Genomic DNA, 24,596 nt, shown 5'->3' with positions numbered 1-24,596 from the left:
GGATCTTAAATGTCATTTGGTTTGTACACTTTTGTTTGAGTTTTTCTCTCCTATTTTTGCTAAATGTCGAGTTCTTTAGTCTAAGCTTAGATTCCTGCAGTGACAGGGGAATCATTCTCTTTGAATGTTGCGTGCCAGTTTTTGGACACCCATTCATGTTAGTCTTCCTTATGTTAAGGTGAGATGGATATCCTTGAGCTCCTACAAGCTCTAGTTCTCCCTACTAAGACCACATAGAACAAGGATGCTTCTCCTTCATTGTGCAAGTGCTTAAGGCATATGAAGAGAGCTGTTCTATCCTAAAGTCCTGCAGGATTCATCTTTTTCCTAAGTTAAATCCCCCAGCTTGGTGGGCTCCTCCAGCCAATATTTTTATAATTTATTTTCAGCCTGTTACCATCCTATTCACTGTTCTCTGTACTTTAGCATTTGTTTGTATTCTCCTTAAGTTGTGAAACCCAGAAATCAGTGATGTCCTCAAGTGTCTCCCCTGTTCTAAAATAGACCAGAACTCTCCATCCTTTGTTCAAAATCTCAGTCTTCTTTTAATGCATGCTGGAATTGCATTAACATTTTTGACATCTGCATTCTATCTTGGATTCTATAGCACATTGAATTACTATTGGGTAAAACCCCAAAATCATCTCTCACAAAACCACACCTCCCCTAGCTGTACTTAACTACAGAAATCTTACATTTATTCTTGATAACTTATCTTCTTAGAATAGTTCTTTGCTATTCTACAGGTACAGCTTGTCAAGGAATAAAAAAATGTTTCCTTCTTAGCTTACGATTTAATTAAAGCCGTAGAACATATACACTAAATAAAATAAAAACCTCAGAACTCTTAGAAAATGACTTAACATAGTGTCAGTTTTAAGTGTGAATGGTTCTGTGTCCTGTGGTCTGCATTACCCTCATGGAGTGGAGCAGGGGTTGGGCAGGGAGCTTAGTAACTGGTCTCCTTCCTCAGCTCTGCTTCCGACTTAATGAGTTCAGATTTCTAGGAGTGATGCCTGAAAATCTGCATTTTAACAGGCTCCAGTGAACATCAGAGCATGTTGAAATTTGACTACTGCTACTGTACATGAGAATAGAGCCAAAGATGTGATGCGAGAGAGGAGGCATTGACACAGTCAGATGTGACAGGGTTAGGTGACATTACTTAAGGAGGTGATTTCTGAGGAGCAGAAGAACACGAACTTGACAGAGTGAGTAGAAGTTCCAGGTGTAGGAAAAGAAAGAATACGTTATCTGCCAGGAAAGATAAGATATTTGCTACTCTGCAGCAGATGCCTGTAGAGCAGCAAATAAAATAAGTAGAGAGCTAAGGGACAGAGGGAAAAAGAAGAAAGGGAAGGCTGTAAAATTCTGAAGCCAGTAAGAATGCACGCTGCCAGATGGCAGCAAGGCAGAACCTGCCAGAGTAGAAGCATGATCTTTGTCATCAAGAATTCATGAAATACCGGCCACGCCCTACAAGGGAGTGTAAAAGGGTGGGGGTGTCAGCAGAGATTAGTTCGGAGAGTTGCTACACATACCCCATCTTTAGTTCTAGGCTATCTAATGAGAAGATCTATATGAAATCTCAGTTGACTAATTTGGATATAGACCAGTCAGGTGGCAGACATCACACAGTGCTCAGGGCGGAGGCCTTTTTCACTTTATCGTAACGGAACTCACTCAGAGTGTTCTTGAGAATATCTGAAAGTTGGCAGGGCACAGCAAGTCTCTGCTAGACAGAGTGACACCTGTGGAGGATCAGAGACCTGACTGCCCAGCTGGGGTCAGGAGTGAATTTGTAGCCTTGAATGTGTCCTTTCCTTAAATATTTGATAAGTGCTCAGGTCAGCAAATGCAGATGATAGTCCATGCTAGATGCTGATTGGCAGTCTTTGAAATTAACAAACAAACAAAAAGGGCCCCCTGTGTTATGATGCGTTGATAGAACTGATGCTCCAGATCCTCTCTTCGTGGCTGGAAAATTCAGAACTATTACTTCAAGTATGTTAATCATATCATACTGCTGAAAAGATGAGTTGGGCGGCAGTAAGAACATACAATTCTAGGAGAAGTTGGAAGCGCGCAGACTTTAACACAAAAGATCATATATTCATATCAGCTTGTGATTGTGTTTCTGCAAGTGCATGCACTGTTTAAAAATAAGCGTTCAGATCTGGTTTGCACAACTGCAGAGAGAAGCTTGCAAGACTTGGGAATGTGTCCTGACTTGCCACTAGTCTGTTGATAGTCTCCCTCTTAGGCAAACATGGCAGATCTGTCTGCATTTGCACTGGAAGCTCCTTGGACTTCCCCTTTAAACATCAGCTGTTGTTCAAAACCCACTCTACACTTTCTCTCTTTACAGATCATGTTGCCCACAAAATGAATGAAACACTCCATACCTTGACGCTAATTTGAAACACTCCATACCTTGACGCTAATTTGACAAAGATCACGTCTAATATATTGTCATTCTGTTCACTCTTGTGTAAAATCAATGGGTTGTTGTTGTTGCATTTAATATGTATAATTTTTCCGCTTTCGGATACCTAAAAGTTGACTGACAGTTTCTTCTCAGTACAGCTTGCCTCAGTATCCTCTTAGGAAAACAATGAAAATTCACTGCATTTTAAAATCAAAGAGCCTTGCAAACATACTTGTCACTGTTTGGGGATAATGTTTTGTAGGATTATAAACAGCAAACATCACTCTTTATTCATGTAGGTGCAGTGATAAGGCTGTATATTTTTCATTGAGCTATTTTAAGAAGAGAGATTATAATTAGCATAGTAGATAGCTTATATTTTCATGTATCATTTTCATCAGAGGGCTGGATAAGCGTCATTATAGTGGATAAGGTCCTCTTCGGTTTAGACTTTCAGATCAGAAATCATTTCAGGTTATTCGTAGCGCACAACTTAAAGCCTCTTCAAGTTGTCCCCACCAGAATTTGTACGATTATAATCACTGGGTGTCCATACCTGGGGCTCAAACAATATTCCAGGTTTTATACATTACTGGAGAATTAATTGCTAATTCAACAGAGAGAGGAAGAAGTGAGGTGGGAAGGCCTATTATAGTCATTGCCTCAAATGAAGAGGCAAAGGGTAGGCCGTGGTTGTCTAGCCTGGCGGGTGCGCTGTGGATGAAGTCCCCAGGAACAGCCTCAGTCCTCCCGGCAACAGCAGGTCATTCCAGGGGAGTGCCGGCAGAGCTGGGTGTGTGCTCCCTGCGAGGGAAGTGACAGCTGGGGGCTATGACAGTGGTTGCACTGGGGAGACACAGGGGACTTCCCAGAGGAAACATATGGTAGAACCAGGGGTGGCGGAGACAGCAGGACGTGTGCACATGGAACTGATAATCAGAGTAGCCAGGGTTTATGGTAATGAGCTCTGTGTTGACCCTAAGTGAGCTTGGAAAACTTGAGGCATAGGGATGAACGGCCTCTGCCTGAGGCAGAGCAGATGTGATTGACTCCGATAGTAATCTGGTCTACCTGGAAGACGGCGGCTGCAGCCAGGGAGAATCCGGACTTACTGAAACTCCCGTGAAATCTTTGGGGAACTGCTGTGGTCCTCCTCATTTACTGCTGTGCCCATTTACAGCTTGAGGTCCATCCTCAGGATGTGTACTAGCACTTGAAATCTTCAAATGACAGTAGTGTCTGATACGTGAAGGGGCCACAGTTATTAGTCTTAGAAGGAATTTCATAAGCAAAATAGTCACTTATTTTCAAGCTTTACTGTCACCTAGCAGTAATGTAATTCTCACAGAACAGTTAGGAGTCTGGTTGCATTTCACTGGTCCTCTCCAACAAGATGGTAAAGTGTAAGCTAATATTAATTAATAGCCAATATTTATGAACTCTTACTATATGCCGACAAGTATGCTAAGTGCTTTGGATGCCTTGTATTGAATCCTCATACTAACCTTCTAAGGTAGCTGCTGTTATTATCTATGGCTAGGAAACTGAAGAACCAGGATTGAAACCAGGCAAGCTGAGTCCAGAGCTCACAGTTTTTTTTTTTTTTTTAAACATAGAATGTATTATTTGTTTCAGGGGTACAGATCTGTGAAGCATCAGTCTTAAACAATTCATAGCACTCACCATAGCACATACCCTCCCCAAAGTCCATCACCCAGCAGAGCTCACACTTATGACAGTGTATATAATATGGAATTCGTGGGGCACCAGGGTGGCTCGGTGGTTAAGCCTCTGCCTTTGGCTCAGGTCCTGATCCCAGGGTCCTGGGATCGAGCCCTGTGTTGGGCTCCTAGTTCAGCGAGGAGCATGCTTCTCCCTCTGCCTCTGCCTACTGCTCCCCCTGCTTGTGTTCCCTCTCCTCCTGTCTCTCAATACATAAATAAATAAATAAATAAATAAATAAAATATTTTAAAAAATAAAATGGAATTTGTTTAGCATAAAGACTGTCTTTTATTCTGAGATTCATTCATCCTACCTTTTGATATGAAAGTATATCTCTTTTTATGAAATGTGGTGTTAGGAGATGTCAGGTTTGATTTTTTTGTTATTGTTTAAGAAAACTTTACCCTGAAAAATAAAAACTAAGCAACCCTATGACAGTACTTCTCCCCTGTTTAAAAGAAAAAAAAAGTTCTTTTCCTAGTTTGTGAAATCAAAGTCTGAAAACCACTGCTCAAAAAGGTGGGACTGTTAGTAATTTTTAATGTTCTCTAGAGATTTTTCACTCACATTATTTCCTAATGCACTTAATCTGATAAATCTCATCCAGTCCATCTGGCACCTGACCACAAATCATATGTTTGTCTGGTGGACAGATACCTATTGTGAGACGTAATTAAAATGCAGTTTGTGGTTCATATTCGAGGGAATCATTAAAAACGTTTTATGACAGGGGCACCTGGGTGGCTCAGTTGGTTAAGCGGCTGCCTTCGGCTCACGTCACGGGCCTAGGATCGAGCCCCGCATCGGGCTCCCTGGTTAGCAGAGAGCCTGCTTCTCTCTCTCCCTCTTCCTGCCGCTCAGCTTACTTGTGCTGTCCGTCTCTCTGTCAAATAAATAAATAAAATCTTTAAAAAAAAAAAACTCTTTATGACAGGTGATCTAGAATGAGGTACCAGCAAGCCTTATACTAAATACTGAATGTAGTCTTACATGAGGTTCCAGTGTCTCATTAACTTAAATCCTTAGTAAACAACAGCTATCATTGACTATGTTTATTTCTTGGGCATTTTGTATTGTTCCTACCTTTAGTAGTAGCTACTGCATGATAATAATAGGGCTAATACACAGGAACGCTTTTCAAAGTCAGTAACATTTGGAGAACAAAATGAGAGAGCAAGAGTAGCCAGCTCGGAAGTGCTCTGTCTCTCTCAAACAAATAAATTAAATATTTTTTAAAAATACAGGTTGAAAGCTCAAAAAAGATACCAGAACTACTTGTTCCATGTTTTTGAATGCTTGCTCTGGGCACATGAAAACCAGTGGGGGGAGCCAGGTAAGATGCTGCCTGACTGACTTGGTCCTCCCGAGTAGAATTTTCACTGTGTTTTCTTTCTCTCTCTGTTATTCTGGACTTCGGCGTCCTTGCTGGTGATTTGTTCAACAACTTTTCTTCACAGTCCTTTGGCTTCCTCATTTCCAGTAAACTTCCCTTCCTTCCGTCAGAGGCCCCCCTGTCCTTTGCTCATACCCCAAGCTTCACTGTTAGCAGTAACGACCGCTTCGGGGATCCCCGTGTTACGCATCCTGCTCTCCAGCCGCCCCCCATTTGTCCCGTGCTAGCACTCTCCTCACCCCGGCTCCAGCAGCTTGGGCCCCACAGGAACCCCCCAGTTAATTTATGCTTTCACTTTGCAACCTTTTTATTCTCTCTTCCCTCTTTACCCAACTTCGATTCTGTGGTCTACCATGTTTATCCTCCTCCCATACAACCTTAATGGCCTTGTTCCTTATCTTCCGTGTGTGTCAAAGCCCTGGATATGTCTCGGCAGCCTACTGGCTCTGGATCGGGACCCAGACTACTGACTGTGGCTTTAGAGGAGCCCAAGGCAGGATGTCCGATCTCAATTTAAATTTAAGAAGCACATCTCAAGTGGGCCCTCAGTGTTTCTTGGCATCAGTATTTCCTGCTGTTCCTTCTGTATTTCCCTAGTCTAGCCGCTTTACTCTCCTTCTCTCCAAGAGGACCAGTTCCTCTTTTCCGTTCTCTTCAGACCTCCAGCATCATGTCTTCCAGTCCCTCACCAGCCGCTGGTTCCCTGGAATCATGATTTCATTGAGAAAATTGAAGTAGTCGGAAGAGATCGGCCTCCTCTTCCCTACCACCAAATGTAGCATTTGTTGAATGAGTGAAAGAATATGCTGTCCCAGAACTTTACTTATTCCTATATTCAAAGGTAATCAGCAACTTACATTCCAAAACCGCATATAAATCTGGTTTTGCCATTTTAGATTATGCTTTTCACAACCACCATTATGCTACTGTAACCAAGTTATTAATATGTTTGTGCCTTAACCAAGTAAAAACTAGGTATTTTTAAAAAGTTGATTATTAACAGGAGCAATTAGTAAAATAAGCACTTAAGTAATTGATATGGGAAATTAAAGATTTTTTATTTATTTATTTGAAAGACAGAGATCACAAGTAGGCAAAGAGACAGGCAGAGAGAAAGGAAGAAGCAGGTTCCCTACTGAGCAGAGAGCCCGATGAGGGGCTTGATCCCCGGACTCTGGGATCATGACGAGCCAAAGGCAGAGGCCTTAACCCACTGAGCCACCCAGGTGCCCCTGAATATGGAAAATTAAGAGAAGAAATCCTTTGGGGCTATGTTTGATTATGCTGTTAGCCCATGATAGCTCTAACTTGTAGAAGTGACAGAAGAAGGAGAAAAGATTCGAATGACGTAGAAAAAGAAGGTAAAGCCTCAAACTTTGTGGATGAGAACAAGTCGTATGAGAGTTTCACCCTCCCACGTTAGGAAAATTAGATAATAGAATTTACTTAGTTATAAATATGTTGGCTTTAAATTTGTGCTGCTATTTACCTCATGTCGCTCAACTTAAAGATTTAGTTTTGAAAAAGAAATAAAGGGGTTAAAACAAAAAAAAAATCAAGATCCTTATGCCAGCTTTAATGAAATTTCTATTTATGGAGTTGAGTAAGAGTCTGCACCTTATGGGGGCACCTGGGTGGCTCAGTTGGTTAAACATCTGTCTTTGGCTCGGGTCATGATTTCAGGGTCCTGGGATCGAGCCCCACATTGGGCTCCCTGTCCCTCTCCTCTCCCTCTGCCCCTTCCCCTGCTTGTTGTCTCTCTCTCTCTCAAATATATAAATAAAGTCCTTTAAAAAAAAAAAAAAAGCCTACACCTCACCAAACACCTTAAGTAGCTTAGATAATCACAGCAAAGAGGAGAGTCCCTCAGTGACCTGAGTTCCATATTCTGAGTTCACTTAATGGCACCTGTGTGTTCAGGCGTGCGTTCCCACACATTTTCCCAGTTTCCCATGTTCTTTCCAAACCTTTACCATGCTTCCCAGGATCATCTCCTCATCCCTCATTTTGTAGATGACCTGGCTCCTGCTTCACATAGTAAATAGAGCCCAGCAGGCATAACCTCCGCTCACTTCCTCATCCTCCTTTACTTAACTAATCTCTAATCCCGACAGAAGAGGTTTCCTTGCAAGGTATCTCTCAAAATCCCTCCTTTGTGTCGCCAGAGTTCCCCAAATTGTGATCTCTGTTCCTGCTTATATTACTTAGTTTCCTTCTCCCACCTCAACCCGAAATGATCTGACCCTGACCCAAGACCTTATGGTCCAGATCAGCATGAATTTCCTGGTTTTTACATCTGGTGTTCTCTATTCAAGCCCCAGCCTCTGTCTCTGCACCATTTGTTCCCATTGTCACACTCCTCTGCTTAAAACTTCTTGTGGCTTTTCATGTGCTCAGAGCAGGCATTCAAAAAAACATGGAACCAGTAGTTCTGATATCTTTTTTGAGCTTTCAACCTGTATTTTTTTTTTTTAATATTTAATGTATTTGTTTGAGAGAGACAGAGCACAAGCTGGGGAAGGGAGAAGCAGACTCCCCACTGCACAAGGAGCCTGACTCGGGACTCGATCCCAGGACCTTAGATCATGACCTGAGCTGAAGATAGACGCTTAACTGGCTGAGCCACCCAGAGGCCTCTCAACCTGTATTTTTTAAGGGATGTTACTACTTGAATCTTAAATGCCTTATAGCTAAAAACAAAGTTATGATTTCCTCTCTCCTCTTGCTAACTTCTTGGTTATGTTCTAGGGTTTCATCATTTTACCATGTGCCCAGGCTACATACCCTTGGGTCAACCTTGACTACTGCTCTTTCTTTTATTTTCCTTTGGCTTCTGAGCTCTGATGAATATCTTCCAAATCTTCCTTTCCTTTCCTACTATAATTTCTTATGACTATTGCCTCTTTCCATTTCTGGTCTCTTGTCTGGATTATTTCAATAGTACATTCAGGGGTTTTAAATTTGGATTTCATGAATAGACCTCAGAGGATCTAAGAATATCATCAAAATTGCTTGCACATTTTTTGTACATGTGCATTTTTCAGCACAGTTCCATTAGACTATTCCATGGGAAAGAAAGTAAGAGAATGAGAGACTAGGACAATTTAAATGAGTCAGTTCCACTGATTTCTGTTCTTTCCATGTCTGCTCTTTGCTATTTAGTTCACCAGCTCAGGGCATTGATCTCTGAGTAGCGAGGCACGTGAAGACATCGAGAAAGAACAAGTGACAGCAGTCAGTTCAGCTTGGCAGTCAGGACAGTCCAGCAGCCACAGGTCAGAGGCTTTCCAGCATCAGAGCCATGTCTTAATGTACTCCAGAAGCTCCAGAGAAAGCTGGGGCATCTGTAGGGAGCTGTCCTCCTAAGGCCTCTGGACCCATTTGTTCAAATGGTTCCAAAGGACTTGGAGGAAAATGAAAGTTTAATTGGCAAAAATCCAGAGCCGGCCAGTGAGGCAGTGTCCCCAGAAAAAAGTTAAAAATATTCCTCCAACTCGACTTTTACCCTCTCATCTTTGTTCTTCAGTCCTCCATTCACTCTATCTACCAGCAGAGTTAGTTTTTATTTATTTTTTTTTTAAGATTTAATTTATTTATTTGACAGGCAGAGATCACAAGTAGGCAGAGAGGCAGGCAGAGAGAAAGAAGGAAGCAGGCTCCCTGCCAAGCAGAGAGCCTGATGTGGGGCTCGATCCTGGGATCATGACCTGAGCTGAAGGCAGAGGCTTTAACCCACTGAGCCACCCAGGCGCCCATAGTTTTTAAACATATATCTCATTGTGTACGCTCCCTGATTAAAAACCTCGGGGTTTTTCAAGACAAATTAAAAACTACTGGGCATGGTGTCAAGGCCTTCCATAGTTGGGAACCTGTCAGCCTCGTCTCCAGACACTCCCCACCCCCCTCCAAGGCTGTAGTCACAACAGGCTACTACTGGCTGTTTTGAAAGGACAGCTTCTATGTCCGTCCCTCTATGCCTTTGTTTGATCATGCTAGTTTCCCTTGTTAGGTGCCATTTCCTCTCCCGTGCTCAGTCATGAACCTCCTGCTGTCCTTCAAGGCCTGCACTAAATATTATTTCTTCCCGTGTCCATCCCTCATTTTCTGCCATCACCCTGGCGAAGTCAGTCTCTTTTGGCCAGGTTCCAAAAACACTTCATACATATCTCTGATAATGTCATATTATATTGTAGATAACCTATTTTTATTTCTGTCTTTCCTACTAAACCAGAAATGCCCTGCAGGTAGGGACTGCCTTTTTCATGTTTGTATCCCTAACACCTAGTTTCATGCCTAGTCCAAACAGGAGCTTAATACACTTTTGTTGAATGGAATTACTTACGAAGAGTTTTTATGACTCATTTAAAATTAGAGACCAATGCTTATTTAATAAGTCAGAAGAGGCTATAATAATAGTAGTAATAACAAAGTCCCATTTCCACTGCTTATTCAAGTAACTGCTTCCTTTGTGGAAGTAGATTTTGAAAATCTTCACTTGTCAATGTATATTTTTTTAAAAGATTTTATTTATTATTTATTTGACAGACAGAGATCACAGGTAGGCAGAGAGGCAGGCAGGGCGGTGGGGAAGCAGGCTCCCTGCTGAGCAGAGAGCCCGATGCGGGACTCAATCCCAGAATCCTGGGATCATGACCCGAGCCGAAGGCAGAGGCTTTAACCCACTGAGCCACCCAGGCGCTGCGTTGATGTATATATATATATATATATTTTTTAAGATTTTATTTATTTATTTGACAGGCAGAGATCACAAGTAGGCAGAGAGGCAGGCAGAGAGAGAGGGAGAAGCAGGCTCCCCGCGGAGCAGAGAGCCCGATGCGGGGCTCCATCCCAGGAGATCATGACCTGGGCCGAAGGCAGAGGCTTAATCCACTGAGCCACCCAGGCGCCCCCGTTGATGTATATTTTTGATGTGCTTGCGATCCTGAAAGAATTCTAGTTCTAATGCAGACTAGAGCTTCTATTCTCTATTTTGGTCATATTGAGTAGATTTGGTCATTTCAGAGATCTGTATGAGCTACAGTAAGTTCCATGGATGGATATGCGTTTTATCTCTTTCAGACTTCATGGTGATATTTTGTGAATCATTTATAAGTCCATTTAATTCAAACCACATTAAATTGAGCATTTTCCATATATGAAAACAGAGTTACGGAGTTAAGATTCTAGTACAGACAGTCCCCAACCTATGATGGTTTGACGTAATGATTTTTTGACTTTATGATGGTGTGAAAGCAATATGCATTCAGTAGAAACCATATTTCAAATTTTGAATTTTGGTCTTCCTGGGCTAGAGATAAGCAGCACAATATTCTCTCACGATTCTGGGCTGCGGCACCCACATCTCCCAGTTGCCTGTGCCATCACAAGGGTTGTCTTCAACTAGCAGTGAGTTGATGATAACTTATGATGGTAAGTTAAGGCCGATCTGTGTTATATATTATATAGTTCTGCTAAATTTGCAAAGTCCCAGTCACTATAAGTATGTTTTTTAGGCATTAGTTCATTTATGAAAGTAAACACTTCCATAAATGAAGAGTTTCAAATAATTTTTTAATCTTTTTTTTTTTTAGGATTTTATTTATTTGTCAGAGGGAGCACAAGCAGGGAGAGTGGCAGACAGAGGCAGAGGGAAAAGCAGGCTCCCCGCTGAGCAAGGAGCCCAATGTGGGGCTCAATCCCAGGACCCTGGGATCATGACCTGAGCCGAAGGCAGATGCTTAACTAACTGAGCCACCCCAGGCTTCCCTCAAATTATTTTTTTAAATCGTCGTCTCTTCTTCATTTCTTTGAGTTTTGTAGGAAAGGAGTCAACAACAATTTACTTATTCAGCCATTTACTGAGTACATATTATATGTTAGACATTATGGTGCATGTTTGCAATTCCGGATTGATGAGCTAGCACCTGCCCTTGAATAGTTCATGATCTTACGGAGAAGGTATATAAACAAATAATTGCAACTTAAGCCTTGGAGAAGAGGAAGGAAACTGCTTGAGAAACCATGATGAGATTAAGACTGGATGTATCTGTCCATGAATTTGTGGTTAGAGAATCAGTGAGCTGAAGGGAGTTCATACCTGATAGTCTTTTTTTTTTTTTTTTAATATGAAGTTGGAATAGGTCTTTTCTATGAATTAAACACATAGGGTAGCACTTGAGAAGAACGGTGAAGATCTACATGATTAATGTAGAGAATGGGAAGTGGACTAATAGAAAACATTAAAGGGTGATGTGCAGTATTGAGAAGCAGTGAGCATGGAACCGAAAGTGGTTAAAAGGAAATCGTGAGAATATCAGTCAGGACAGTGGTGTAATTTTCTCTGACTGTGCTCTGTGGCCAACATGTAGCTGCAGTAAAGTCATATTGTGTTCAGGACTGTGGGATGAGTAGAAGAGAAGTGTAAGAAGGCCAAGGAGTTGAAAGAAAGTATAGCTTAATGGGGAAGGATGTAGCATTATGAGGAAGTGGATAAACTTGGAGAAAGTTAAGAAATTAGAGGAGGAGGATAAGGCCTGGTACTTTGTCGGTCCTCAGCAATTATTCATTTTCTTCTTTCTGGCTCCCCTTTCCTGTGCCTTGTTTTACCAACACCATGACCAGCTGCCTCTGCTATGGTTTATATGAACAGTTTCAAGTCATGATGGTAGCAGTTGGCTCGGAGGGTAAGATTAGCAGCCAGGTTCCGAAGTCTTCATCAGAAGTACCCCAGTGGTTTGGATGCTTCCAGTGCCTGATGAGGCTGGCCTTGGCCTCTAGGAGAAGCTCACGCCTTACCCCTCATCCCACTACTTCTTGTGCTCCAAGAGTGGATTGAGGCCAAAGACGTTTCATTGGCCATGGTTCTCAGACCAGGAATTTATTTGGTGATGAGAAAAGTTAAGACCCTAAACCTTCAAAGGTTTCCACTAAGTTCCCCTTGTCTCTACAAATCTAACCATAAGCGCACATCTCATTACTTTCAAAGATTTAAAAAGGAGTCTTTTTTTGACATACAGAAGTAATGACCATACTGGCAACCCAAAGGGTATTCATTTTTTTTTAAAGATTTTATGTATTTATTTGGCAGTAATCACAAGTAGGCAGAGAGGCAGGCAGAGTGAGAGAGAGGGAAGCAGGCTCCCCGCTGAGCAGAGAGCCGGATGTGAGGCTCGATCCCAGGACCCTGAGATCACAACCTGAGCTGAAGGCAGAGGCTCAACCCACTGAGCCACCCAAAGGCCCCCCAAAGGGTATTCCTACTCAGAATCTAAAATACCTAGTAGAGTTGGTTGTACCTTGTGATTTCTTTTATGTGAGTTATTAAATGTATTGTCATAATTTTTTTAAAGAAACAGTTTTTAAGGCTTTCATTCCAAATGAGGACAAACTATCATACATGGAAACACTATATTTCATTTCCAGAAATTTTCTTTTTCACCTGTACTTTTGAGTGTAACACCAAAATCTAATAAATGGTTATTTCACAGAATGCTTTTTTGCTGTAGTACAAGGGAAAAACTCATAAGAAAAGAGTCCTGCATCCTAAGTGTGAAACTGCAGGAAAGGTGAGAATTCCTAGAGTTAGTAAAGTGAAACCACAGGTCATCAGAATCTTAGAAATGGAGTAAATGCTCATGAAGAAATCCTGGGGAGTCTAAATCACCAGTCTTGCTCTTTCCCTATTGTTACGGATACCTTTTAAGGCATTTAGCAATGCTTGCCTAGAAAAGAATTGAATACTGTTCTCTTGAAATTTCATCTTCATCTGGGTGGTGTTGAGAAAAGTGTGTGCCTCCCTTGGCATTAGTCACATGAAGTAGGACATTCAGCTTTATCCACTAAGTTGTAACATCCATCTGGATCTTTCGGATTGCTCTATACCAGCCAACTCAAAACATGTTTGCCCATTCTTCAAGGGCTTGTGTTGACAGGTAGACCTGTAATTTCTATGACTAAGATATGGTTTCCATAGCCTACCGTATCATAATAGATTTGTGTTGGGTTAAATTTGCCTAAAAGCAGATCTCTTTTATTCTTTGACTTTAAAGCAAAAGATAATGGAAAATAAGTAATACTTCCTAATTAGGTATTTAGGTCAAAGAAACATCTTCAGAGTTAAAAGTATTTGTTCTAAATGATAGTTCAAATATACTTTTCTAAAGACCTTTAATTGGCAACTTAAACACTCAAATACTGGTACTTGTATAAGAATTTTTTCTGGATTTTCTATTTTGAAAAAGAGTTTTAGGGACACCTGGCTGGCTCAGTCAGTAGAGCGTGCAACCCTTGATCTCCAGGTCATGCGTTCAAACCCCATGTTGGGTGTGGAGCCTACTTTAAAAAAAAAAAGAGCTTTAGTTGTTCATTCTTGTTCTGTTCAGGCACTTGGATATTATATGTTAATGACATGACTATAGTTTTCCTAACACGCATATGAAGAAGAAAGAAGATTTTCCTTTCGATGTCTTTCTTGGATTTTAGGTAATTGATATAAGTCTGTTTTCTTTTCCTCTTTAGGTTGCAAACATGTTAAAGGCATCCTGTTATATGGGCCCCCAGGTTGTGGTAAGACTCTCTTGGCTCGACAGATTGGCAAGATGTTAAATGCAAGGGAGCCCAAAGTGGTCAACGGCCCAGAAATCCTTAACAAGTATGTGGGAGAATCAGAAGCTAACATCCGTAAACTCTTCGCTGATGCTGAAGAGGAACAAAGGAGGGTAATGTTCATAAAGTATAATTTAGTGAAAGTTTGTTATCGCTTTTATGATGAATAAAACCAAAGCTAAGATGGAAATCTTGTTACCGTGATCCATGTTTTGAAAAACATGCAGGTAGAATTTATTTAGTACTGAACTATATCACAGAACCAGGGATTCTGGGGCATTTACATGATGTGAACACATGCCAATACCCACATGGACATAATACCAAGATAGATGATTATATAAGCCAAAGGTTTTGCCAAAACAGCACATGAATTTATTTTCAGGTGTCACTTTTATTCCACATTACTTTCAGAGAGTTAAACTCATTTATCCTTTGGCAAAGGGGGAAACTAAATTCATAAAATGACTAGTAGAATTATCTATATGTAAGGAGCAGCTGCTGAAAGCGAGTTTGCTTACCACTGAGTCTCCTCAGCTGTAGAGTGACAGGTATGAATTGTTAGGTCTCAAAGGAAAGTTTGATGTGGGTCTTAGAAAAAAATTAATTAAAAGTCAAAGCAGGGTTTACTAATTGTTATGGTTAATTTTATGTGTCAGTCTGATTGGGCCTCAGGGTGACCACACATTTGGTTAAACATTATTCTGGGTGTGTTTGTGAGGATATTTCTGGATGAGATTACCATTTGCATTGGTAGACTGAGTAAAGCAATTGCCCTCCCTAATATGGGTGGGCCCCATTCAATCAGTGGAAAGCCTGGCTAGAACAAAGGGTTGCTCCTCCTCTGACTCAGGGAATTTCCTACTGCCTGACTGCTTTTATCTGGGCCATCAGTTCTTCCCTGCCTTTATACTCAGACTGAAACTGCCTCCCTTGGAAGCTCAGTCTCCAGCTTGTAGGCCCTACCATTGGCTCTCTTGTGTCTCCAGCTTGCCAAGTGCAGACATGGGACTTGTCAAGCCCCATAATTGGGTTACGCAATTCCTTATAATTCATCTTTCTGTAGATCGATATAGATCTATATTTAGATCTATGTAGATCTCTCTCTCTCTATGTGTGTATATTTTCAGATGACCAATAGGGATGGATCTATAGATCCATCTTACTGATTACATTTCTCTAGAAAACCCTCATACATTAATACTAACATACTTATTTCATTGACAGAAGTTCAAAAACAATGCCACCAGATTTCTGCTTCTAGCAATGCAGTAGAGTAGGTAACCTAAAAACCTGCCTTGTGTAAATACCTTCAAATGCAGGGTAGAATATAACTAAAATCATTTTAAATGCATAATTTAGTTCTCAAGAAAGAAAAGGAGATATCCAGAAATGAAAAGAAAACTCTGAAAATTAGAGTGGTAGAGATAAGAGTTGCAGCTTTTTGTTTTGGTAATCTATGAGTTTGGGTTTTAGTACCTGCTAGCTGGCAGAAAATGAGTCCTTGAACTCACTTCAGATGTGGACTAGGAACTGGAACCTTCAAAGGGGTTGTGTCCTCAATGAAAAGAATGGACTAGAAATTGCTCACTAGCACAAAGAAATAACAAAGACATTTAACCATCTGTCTGAGTTCTTCAGTGGGATCTAAAGAATCTTTCATGGGAATTCTGAACTGTGGTTTCTTACCTCATGCTTAGGATTTGAAAACACACACACACACACACACACACACACACACACCTCACCACCACCACCACCATCACCACCCCCACCCCCACCCCTGACTTATGTGGTCTGGGGCCCCCATGCTGAGAAATTGATTTAAAGATGAATCCTGAACTAATAATAGCATGGGGTTGATAGATATTAACAAACCTCTGGGGAGGAGGAGAATGGAGGCTCAGAAAAAAAGATCCTGGTGTGTAAGGTCATCATCCCTTTGGAGATATTAGCCATTTCTGGAGGGAGCTGCTAAACCGCTGTGCAGCCCTTTTGACAGGCCAGTGGGAACAATGGGCCAGAGGTTAAAAATGAACGGCTCACAAAGAAAGGACACCTGATGAACATGTCTCAGTTTGAGCTGGGACCCTGGAAGGCTGCACAATAGAAGCAGGGGTTAACCCGAAGTAGACATGCTCTCACAGAGGCCAGCTTTGAATTGCATCTCATTTCTCTAAAATTAAATTGAAGGCTCCTAAGTCACTGGTGCCTCTTGGCATCCAGCAAAATTGTAGATCCTTCCTGGAGGAAGGTAATATCATGCAAGGCCACAGATTATTAGTTTACAAATGAGATGCCTGGTTATAATCAAAAGCAGTCAGGTACACAAACGCATAGACAACTTGAAGAAAGAGAAACAAAAGGTGATAGAGATTGGGCCTCCAGATACCAGAATTCTCAGATACAGGCTTTTAAAGTAACTTCACTTACCATGTTCCAAGGGAAATAAGATTGAGGATTTTGGCCGAGCAGTGATTTGTTTAAAAAAAAAAAAAAAATCAAATGGAAATTCTGGGAATGAGAAATTCAGCAACTGAAATTAACTCAAATAGATGGGTATAAATAGCAGATTAGATGCTGCTGAAGAGAGGATTGGTGCACTGAAAGTTGTTAGACAAAAATAACCAGAGAAAGGATGAAAGCAGTGAAAAGTGTCAGAAAATACCAACACAAATGATGGACACTGGAAATCAGTTGAATGTTTTTTTTAAGAAGTTGAGAGAGAAGAACTGTTAACTTAGAACTTTGTATCCAGTAAATGGATAAATCGTCATTAATATCCCATGAAGTATTACACAGTAATAAATAAACAGAATATGGTCATACGTAGTTGTGAGTCTCACAAATAATATTGAGCAAGAGAAACCAGACAAGAAAGAATACATTCTATATGATTCCATTTATGTAAGGTTCAACTAAAATATAATATTTAATGATACAGGCCTAGGTGGTAAACTATAAAGAAGAGTGAGAAGTAATTTCCATAAAAAATCAGTTTGGGGTTGCATATAGGAAGTAATGGGGAGGGATACTGAGGAAGAGTTGTGAGGACATTCGCTCACGATGCTGGCGCTGTTCTATTTCTTGTTATGTTATATGGATATTCATTTTGTGACAGTTTCTTGAAACATGCATTCGTATTTTGTGAACTTTGTCTGTATACCATAGTTCACCATGAAAAAGTTTCTAAGAGGTAAACTTAATAATCAGTGCATGAGACAACAATATTAGTCATCAATACAGGTGGGTTTTTTTAAGGTTAGAACTAAAGTATGGAACAAAACATATGGGAAGTGGATTAAGTCTAAGATCTTTGAATTATTTGGGAAGAAGATAGTACTGTTAATAACATTAAGCTTTAAGTTAGATGGGTATGTGAAAATTGTGTATAACTTCACCCTTTTCCAAAGCGTGAGGAGGAACTGGGAGAGGAATAACAAAAACTCAAATTCTTTAGAAGCCATGACTCAAAGAAAGTGTGAAGATATTGAAAATGTAACTTCAAAAAAAAATTTCATTTACATCAACAGTCAAAATGATGAGTACTAGAACTAAGTCTTAACAGGAAAATTAAAGGAGAAAATTATAAACATTTTTGAGTATCTTTTTTTCAAGAGCTACTAAATGATGTGATGTTTATGTGTGGGAATCTGACAATATCATAAAATTACATCTTCCCATATTAATTTATAAATTTATGCTTTTCCAATCAAGTCTGATGGGAATTTTTTGGAATTTGACAACTTGATTTTTTTTTTTTTTGGATACTTGAAGAGCCATGAAAATTTTCAAAAATTATGAAGAACTTAATTTCACATCATACTGGAAAGCTGTAGTAATTGAGACAGTTATATATTCTTGCATAAATAGACCAAGGAAACAGAATAAAACATGGGAAGTACTTATTATATGAAAAGTGACAGTACAAATGAAAGGGGAAGGAATATTCCATGAATCTGGATGAGATCATCAGCTTTCTGTTTCAATTAAGGTAAAATACAGTCCTTATCATATCATACAGAACTGCAAAATGGATTTGCAAAAAATAAATGAAACTTACCAGAGGAAACATTTTTAGAAGAAATCTAGGCAAAAAGCTTTAAGAATTGAGGCTAGAGAAGAATTTCTTTAAAAAAAAAAAAAAGAAGAAGAAAGAAGGGTATTTATTTATTTATTTATTGCCTCCCAGGTACCCCAAGAAGAATTTCTTTATTAAGATTTGGAAATCAAATCCATAAAAAAAAATGTAAATTTGGTTACATTAATATAATATGAAGAAAATTTCCTCTGACAAATTACACTGAATAGAGATGTAACAGACTGGAGAGGATATTTGCAGTGTATATAATCTACAAAGAGCTGGTGTTTTATAAATTGTCTGTAATAACTCCTTTATAAAAAGTATGAAAAAGACAAGTACCACAATTTAAAAAATAAAACCAACTAACAGGGACACCCGGGTGGCTCAGTTAGTTGAGTGTCTGGCTCGGTTTTGGCTCAGGTAATGATCTCAGGTCTCTGGCCTCAGCTACATTGGTTCTCGAAGGCATGGGTCCTAGTGGATTGGTACAAGTCCAGTAATTCACAAGTTCAGTAACTCTTCAGACAGTCCCAGAACCAATTCAGTTTTACCGTTCATCCCTAATACTACAATATTTTCTGTTTTCTGTTTCAAAAATCTTATCAACACTCAGTGTACCAAGAAAAATTGTCACCACCATTTACTATGTGGGTTGAAAGAACTCCTTTTTTAAAATTTTAAGTTATTTTACAAATAATTTACAAATATAAGAATAAAAGGGAGTGAAAGACTATTATATATTTAATAAGAACTTAAATATAGCAAACTAAATTTTTATTCCTTATTTTCTTGGTCTTGAAGATAGGGACATAGCTTTCTATATCTATGTAGATATCTATATATCTATCTCCATCGAAATGGTCAGGAGCTTCTGAAGGTAACTAATGGTTCATCAGTTATCATGCATGAACTTCTACATACTGATTCTAAGTTTTGTCTTTTTTTTTAAGATTTTATTTTTTATTTGTCAGAAACAGAGAAAGAGTGCGTGCACAAGCAGGGAGTGCAGCAGGCAGAGCGAGGCAGGCCTCTTGCTCAACAAGGACTCTGTCCCAGAACCCTGGGATCATGATCTGACCTGAAGGCAGATGCTTAACTGACTGAGCCACCAAGATGTCCCTGATTCGAAGTTTTAAATACGCCTCTAATGGAGTCTAGCTTGTCATTATTTCTGGTTCTTTTTGTACTTGCATTGTCAAGACATCATACTTGAAGAATTTTTTTTTTTTTAATCATTCTTTTCTTTTCTTTTTTTTTTTTTTAAAGATTTTATTTATTTATTCGACAGACAAAGATCACAAGTACACAGAGAGGCAGGCAGAGAGAGAGGAAGGGAAGCAGGCTCCCTGCTGAGCAGAGAGCCCAATGTGGGGCTCGATCCCAGGACCCTGAGACCATGACCTGAGCCGAAGGCAGAGGCTTTAACCCACTGAGCCACCCAGGCGCCCCTAAATCATCATTTTCTTGAAGAGAGGATGGCCACCAGATACTCCATAATTGCAAGACATTTTCACTTTTAGATTTGTTTACACCCTTTAGAATGGTCACATTTTTTAGTATCTATATCACCTGTTTCTTCTCATCATCTCTCTATAGTACCTGCCCTCAGCATCCTTCTACTTAGAAACCATATCAAGGAAATTTTGATGTGTAGATAAAATAAAAGATGAAAGAATACTGTCATGTGTCCTTTTTTTTTTTTTTAAGATTTTATTTATTTATTTGACAGAGATCACAAGTAGGCAGAGAGGCAGGCAGAGAGAGGGGGGGAATTAGGCTCACTGCTGAGCAGAGAGCCTGATGTGGGGCTTGGTCCCAGGACCCTGGGATCATGACCTGAGCCAAAGGCAGAGGCTTTAACCCACTGAGCCACCCAGGCACCCCTACTGTCATGTGTCCTTAACAGAAAAATGAGATGGTCTAGTTTCTTGTCACAGAATCTTGCACAATGAAGATTTTTGTTGAATAAGTAACTAGATGAAAATGCCTTTTTTTGTCCTTAGAAATATATTATTCACTCATTCTTTATTTTTAACTTGAGAGAGAGAGAGAGCGTGTGCACAGGGGTGAGGTAGGGGTGGAGGGAGAGGGAGAGAGAAACTCAAGTGGGCTCCCCACTGAGCTCAGAACCCAGCACAAGGTTCACTCTCCCCCTGAGATTACACCTGAGCTGAAATCAACAGTCAGCGCTCAACCAACTGCCACCCAGGCACCCCTCACTCATTCTTGAGCTTGAGAAAATTTATGCAGGATAACATCATCTGAGGGCACGTAGTCTGATATTTTACTTATAATCATCAATTTCTCCATCTTCATTAGAGTCTCAAGTGCTGCTATATCACTCCGCATTAGTCTTTGGATTAGATATAACAAGTGTTAATTATTTTGCTCTATTGGTTTTCTTTTCTTTGCCATTATGGCCAGAGGGGGGAAATCTGAATTCTCTACTGTGTTCAGTTAAAGCTAAGACCAGGGAACAAAGATGGTGGATGGTGTCTCCAGACTTCTTTTATACCTTCTTGAAAGATGTTTGTAATTTTTTGGACAACACAGTAAGAAAACTGAAGGGTGATGTCATAGCAGTCGTGATTTCACTATTGCATTATCCCTCTGAGCAATTCCGTCATTCTTTCATTTTCCTTATCATCTTAATCTTTTTAGGTTAATTAAGAATCACTGATGAGTAATAATGATGTCATTTCTAGAATGTTAGAAGAGCATAATATATCTTAGATTTATGAAAAGTTTCAGTGGACTCATATGGTGCTTGCAAGATAGAATGAGTTTTATTCTATTTATTCTATTTTTTTAAAATATATTTTCCATTTTCTTCTGTGGAAGACTTCTAATTTAAAAAGTCATGAAATATTCTAACTATTTACAAGTAGTTAGAATTGTTCAACCAAAAAACTGAAAACTGAAAAACTGAAAACAAAACTGAAATTGTGTCTAAGGGACCCTGATGGCATATTGAGGTTTAAACTCTAGGTGCAGGTGTGTCAAAATGTCCCTTCTTTAAAGAAACATTTTTAAAAAATCTGTTGTGATAGTTTCCACATGGCCACATAGGTGTTTTTGGTACTGGTTTTAAACTTGCGGACAGTTTAAATAAGACACTGTTAATGGTACAACTGAGTTGACAAGGAATTTCTAGGTAGATGTTAATCAAGCCAGCCTTTTCAGTTACAGCTTTTCTCAATTCTTACAACCAGGAATGGCTTGGTATTCTCAGCTAATGACCCCATGGAGGGTAGATGTGTGTTACATAATAGAGGAAAGCATCACCTCTGTGATTCTGGACAGTCCAGGCTGAGAGATGAACACTGGCATATAGGTCAAACTAGTTAAATATAGAACAGCCGTTATCCTAGGCAGTTGCCTGGGGCTCGACAGCATCAGCTCTGTTTCTGTGGGGGAAGACGTTGCAGAGGGTAGGAACAGAGCTAGAGGCCAGTGAATTAAAGAGGATTGCATTGTGGAGATTTAAACTCTTGGGTAAAGGTTTATTGATGAGTCAGCTATATTAATCTGTGAACATTAATCTTAACATCTTCCCTACATGACTTCTAATTTATTGCAAGAACTTGCCTTTATTTAAGTAACGCACCTGTGGTTGTGGTGTGGTTGTACTGACTAGGTTGGGGGAAGGCACCTGATGACAGGTCACAAGATTGGCAAGGTTCTGAAAAGGTCAGAATGGTACTGAATTATGTTTAAGACAGAATGTTCCTGTGGGCCTATGGTGTTCCTATTGTCTTTGGCTTCCCACCCACACAGACGATTTTTAAGATCAGACTGAGAAGGAAGTAATAATTCCAGTGGCAACATAAGGCACATTGAATGGCAAAATTCATACATTTTAGCAGCTTTTTGTTTCATGCTAAATTGGCAGACAGCCTTGAGTAAAAGCGTCTTATGAAATAATGTAGACTCTCAGGTGCCTGCATCGGGTAAGCATCTGCCTTCCGCTCAGGTCATGATCTTGAGCTTTTGGGATCAAGCCCCACATCCTGCTCCCTGCTGGGCAGGAGTCTGCTTCTGCCCCTTCCCCTGCTCATGAGCTAGCTCTCTGTCTCTCTCTCTCAAATAAATAAATAAAATCTTTTTTTTTTAAAAAAAGCTATACATTTGTTAAAACTCACAAAACTGCTTACCAGAGAAGTCAGCTTTACTTCATAATGAATTTTTAAAACAGAAGAATATCTTACAATACTTAAATTCTGTTGTTCATATTCTCTGCAAGATAATAGTTATGTGTTCATCAGGGTTTCCGAAATGTAACTAGGTTTTTTTGCCCTGAACGCTACTTCCAGATTGTTCTCCTTCCACCAGTTTTAAAAGCTAAACTAAGATCCGAAAAAATTTAATTTTCTCCATATAGTCAGATTTATTGAACAGGTATCTGATTATAAGTAGTAGCTTGGTTTCTTAAAAAAATTTTCAACACCAAAAGCTATCATCTTTCCAACTGTAGAAAAGACCGAGAATAAGGAACTGGAACTATACCCTTAGCTTTGCCAAACACTTCTGTATGGTAGGGTATTAATACTTGGAAATTTTGTGACTGAAAACCTGAAATTCTACATAATTTTTAAAAAATATTTTATTTATTAATTTGAGATGGAGAATGAACAGCAGAAAGGAGGGGCAGAGAGAGAGAAAGAAGCAAGCTCCCCTCTGAGCAGGAAGCCGGACATGGGGCTCAATCCCAGGACCCAGAGATCATGATCTGAGCCAAAGGCAGATGCTGAACCAACTCAGCCACCCAGGCGTTCTGTAGAGTAGTCAAAATTGTTATGACAAAGAATAATGTCACAATACTATGACAAAAAATAATGATAATGTTATGACAAAGAGTAAGAGCAAGCTTGCCCAACCTATTGCTCTATAATAGAATAGGCTTATAATGAAATAAAAATATAAAGCCCAATAGAAATGACATCTCATTGATGAAAAGATGATTTAGTCTACAGTATTAGATCAGTTAGTTAATTGTTTGAATAAGAATCACTTGGATTAGGATGCCTGGGTGGCTCAGTTGGTTAAGCTGCTGCCTTCGGCTTGGGTCTTGGTCCCGGGGTCCTGGGATTGAGTCCCATATCGGGCTACTTGCTCAGCGTAGAGCCTGCTTCTCTCTCTGCCTCTGCCTGTCACTCTGCCTGCTTGTGTTGTCCCTCTCTCTCTCTCTTTGACAAATAAATAAATAAATAAAATCTTAAAAAAAAAATCACTTGGATTCTTACTTCACATGTACCATATACAAAAATGAAACTGATAGACTGAAAAATTATATGTAAAGTAAAAATTGGAAAAAGAAAATATAGGTGACCATAAGGGTCTGTAAAGAGGGAGGATTTTAAGGGTGAAAGTAATTTTACAAACCATAAAATTGAAAATGGGTAATTTTGGCTACTACATAATAAAAAAAAAAAAGTAAAAGTCCTTCTATATTAAAAAATGTGCCATAAATAAAAGATAAGTGGCAAACTGGGATAAAATATTTATAACAAATAAATAATACCCTTAATATATAAAGAATTTTTCTATGAATCAAAAAGAAACACTATTAAATCCCAACAGAAAAATATACAAAGGATATGTACAAATAATTAACGAAAGAAGAATTACAGGAGTGCCTGGGTGGCTCAGTGGTTTAAGCCTCTGCCTTCAGCTCAGGTCATGATCCCAGGGTTCTGGGATCGAGTCCCACATTGGGCTCTCTGCTCAGCGGGGAGCCTGCTTCTCCCCCACCTCTCTGCCTGCCTCTCTGCCTGCTTGTGATCTCTGTCTGTCAAATAAATAAAATCTTAAAAAAAAAAAAGTTATAATTGGTAAAAACATGATTTTAAAAAGTGCCATCCTCTTCAGTAATCAGACAAATACCAGTTAAAAACAATTGAAAAAACACCATTGTTCAGTTACCAAGTTCAGAATTACTTTTTAGATTTTTCTAATATTCATTTCTTGTGAGGATATACCAGGAGAGGCACTGTCATATCCTTGGGGGGATTATAAAATACTTTCTGGGAAAGTATTTGACAACCTATTTCAAGGGCCTTAAGGTACTCAACACACCTTTTAAAGTAGCAATTTGCATTCAGGAAGTCATCAGGTCTATTGTCAAGGAGTTAAGTACAAAAATGTTTATTATGGGGCACATGGCTGGCTCAGTTAATAGAGAATGTGACTCTTGATATCTGGGTCACGAGTTTGAGCCCCATGTTGGTACCTAAAAATAAAATCTTAAAACAATGTTCATTGTAGCAATACATATAATTGTAGAAATTTAGAAATTATTCAGTATCTGAAAGGAAGGAATTAATGTGAAGTTCAGGAGTTCTCTGTGCTGCCAGTTATACAGTGA

At 39.6% G+C, this 24,596-nt stretch overlaps 1 protein-coding gene across 2 annotated transcripts in view; it reads left to right on the top strand.

The window, feature by feature from the left end:
* Positions 1-24,596, top strand: part of NSF (N-ethylmaleimide sensitive factor, vesicle fusing ATPase) — a 150,629-nt gene that overhangs the window by 64,811 nt on the left and 61,222 nt on the right. For both annotated transcript variants that reach the window (XM_032320088.1, XM_032320087.1), the window contains exon 9: positions 14,062-14,261. In XM_032320088.1, coding sequence (XP_032175979.1) covers positions 14,062-14,261 — 200 coding nt within the window. The remainder of the gene's footprint in view (positions 1-14,061; positions 14,262-24,596) is intronic.

The sequence above is a fragment of the Mustela erminea genome, chromosome 18 (assembly GCF_009829155.1).
Source record: "Mustela erminea isolate mMusErm1 chromosome 18, mMusErm1.Pri, whole genome shotgun sequence".
Classification (NCBI taxonomy): Eukaryota; Metazoa; Chordata; class Mammalia; order Carnivora; family Mustelidae; genus Mustela; species Mustela erminea.
The sequence above is the reverse complement of the archived record's forward strand: the minus strand, read 5'-3'. Positions and strand labels throughout refer to the sequence as shown.